This window comes from Sphaeroforma arctica (assembly GCF_001186125.1).
Source record: "Sphaeroforma arctica JP610 unplaced genomic scaffold supercont1.5666, whole genome shotgun sequence".
Classification (NCBI taxonomy): Eukaryota; class Ichthyosporea; order Ichthyophonida; genus Sphaeroforma; species Sphaeroforma arctica.
In genome coordinates this window covers 683-1,890 of record NW_014034892.1, presented here as the reverse complement: position 1 = coordinate 1,890, position 1,208 = coordinate 683, and the positions used below count along the sequence as shown (strand labels likewise).

General features: G+C 39.0%; 1 protein-coding gene across 1 annotated transcript; it reads right to left on the bottom strand.

The window, feature by feature from the left end:
* Nucleotides 1–93: 93 nt before the first annotated feature.
* On the bottom strand, nucleotides 94–281 carry SARC_15135 (hypothetical protein; the record flags this gene model as incomplete). The annotated part of the gene is made up of 1 exon (XM_014290740.1): nucleotides 94–281. A coding segment is annotated over one exon (188 nt), but the record flags the coding sequence as incomplete, so codon positions are not given.
* Nucleotides 282–1,208: the final 927 nt, after the last annotated feature.

The window sequence follows — 1,208 nt, the reverse complement described above, 5'->3', positions numbered from 1 at the left end:
ATATATATATACACGTATACATATACATATACATATATACAAACGCATTAAAACACAAGCATACGTATGCTTATTTAACCCTAAACCCGTTACCTGCATCTGGTACTGGCTCTGCTGGAACTGCTGGTACTGCTCCTGTTGTTGCATGAGTTTGAGTTTCTGCTCTAGTTGCATGCGTTGCAATAGTTCCTGCTCTTCCCGGTGCTTTCTTCGCGTTTCTATGAGCTTGTTCCGCGTATCAATACATCGCTGCACCTTCGCCCGAATCTCAAGCAGGAATACTGCGGGGAGTGGGGTAGACAAGACATACACGTATCAGACCAGCATAAACGTCAACGTAAATTGATAACGTATATATATATCTACCTACCGATACCTACTTTCACTAGGCCTGCACTGGAGGTCTCACGAGGCCCATGCGTCAGAGTAGGAGGTACGTCAACGTACAAGGTTAACGTATAAGGTTGTAGATACTTACCATCAACAGACACTTAGAAATTTAGTCACAACCAAGAAGTGCTTAGTACAGTGTTAAGTCTGAATAAGTTGACTCAGTCAGATGTGCCATTGTGAACGCCGCGCCTGCTGTACTACTATGGGTACATAGCAGCACTGCCTGTGTAGATATAAGCCCAATAAAACTATGAATACTTACTATTAACAGACTACTACTATGGGTACATAGCAACACTGCCTGTGTAGATAAAAGCCCAATAAAACTATGAATACTTACTATTAACAGACTACTACTATGGGTACATAGCAGCACTGCCTGTGTAGATATAAGCCCAATAAAACTATGAATACCTACTATTAACAGACTACCACTTTGGGTACATAGCAGCGCTGCCTGTGTAGATATAAGCCCAATGAAGAGCAAGGGCCGATTCGCTTAGGTGAGCGAGGACATGTACACACAGAGGTTTACAATAGAATGAATATATATAACAGGAACAGAGGGTTACAATAGAATGAATATATATAACAGGAACAGAGGGTTACAATAGAATGAATATATATAACAGGAACAGAGGTTTACAATAGAATGAATATATATAACAGGAACAGAGGTTACAATAGAATGAATATATATAACAGGAACAGAGGTTTACAATAGAATGAATATATATAACAGGAACAGAGGTTTACAATAGAATGAATATATATAACAGGAACAGAGGGTTACAATAGAATGAATATATATAACA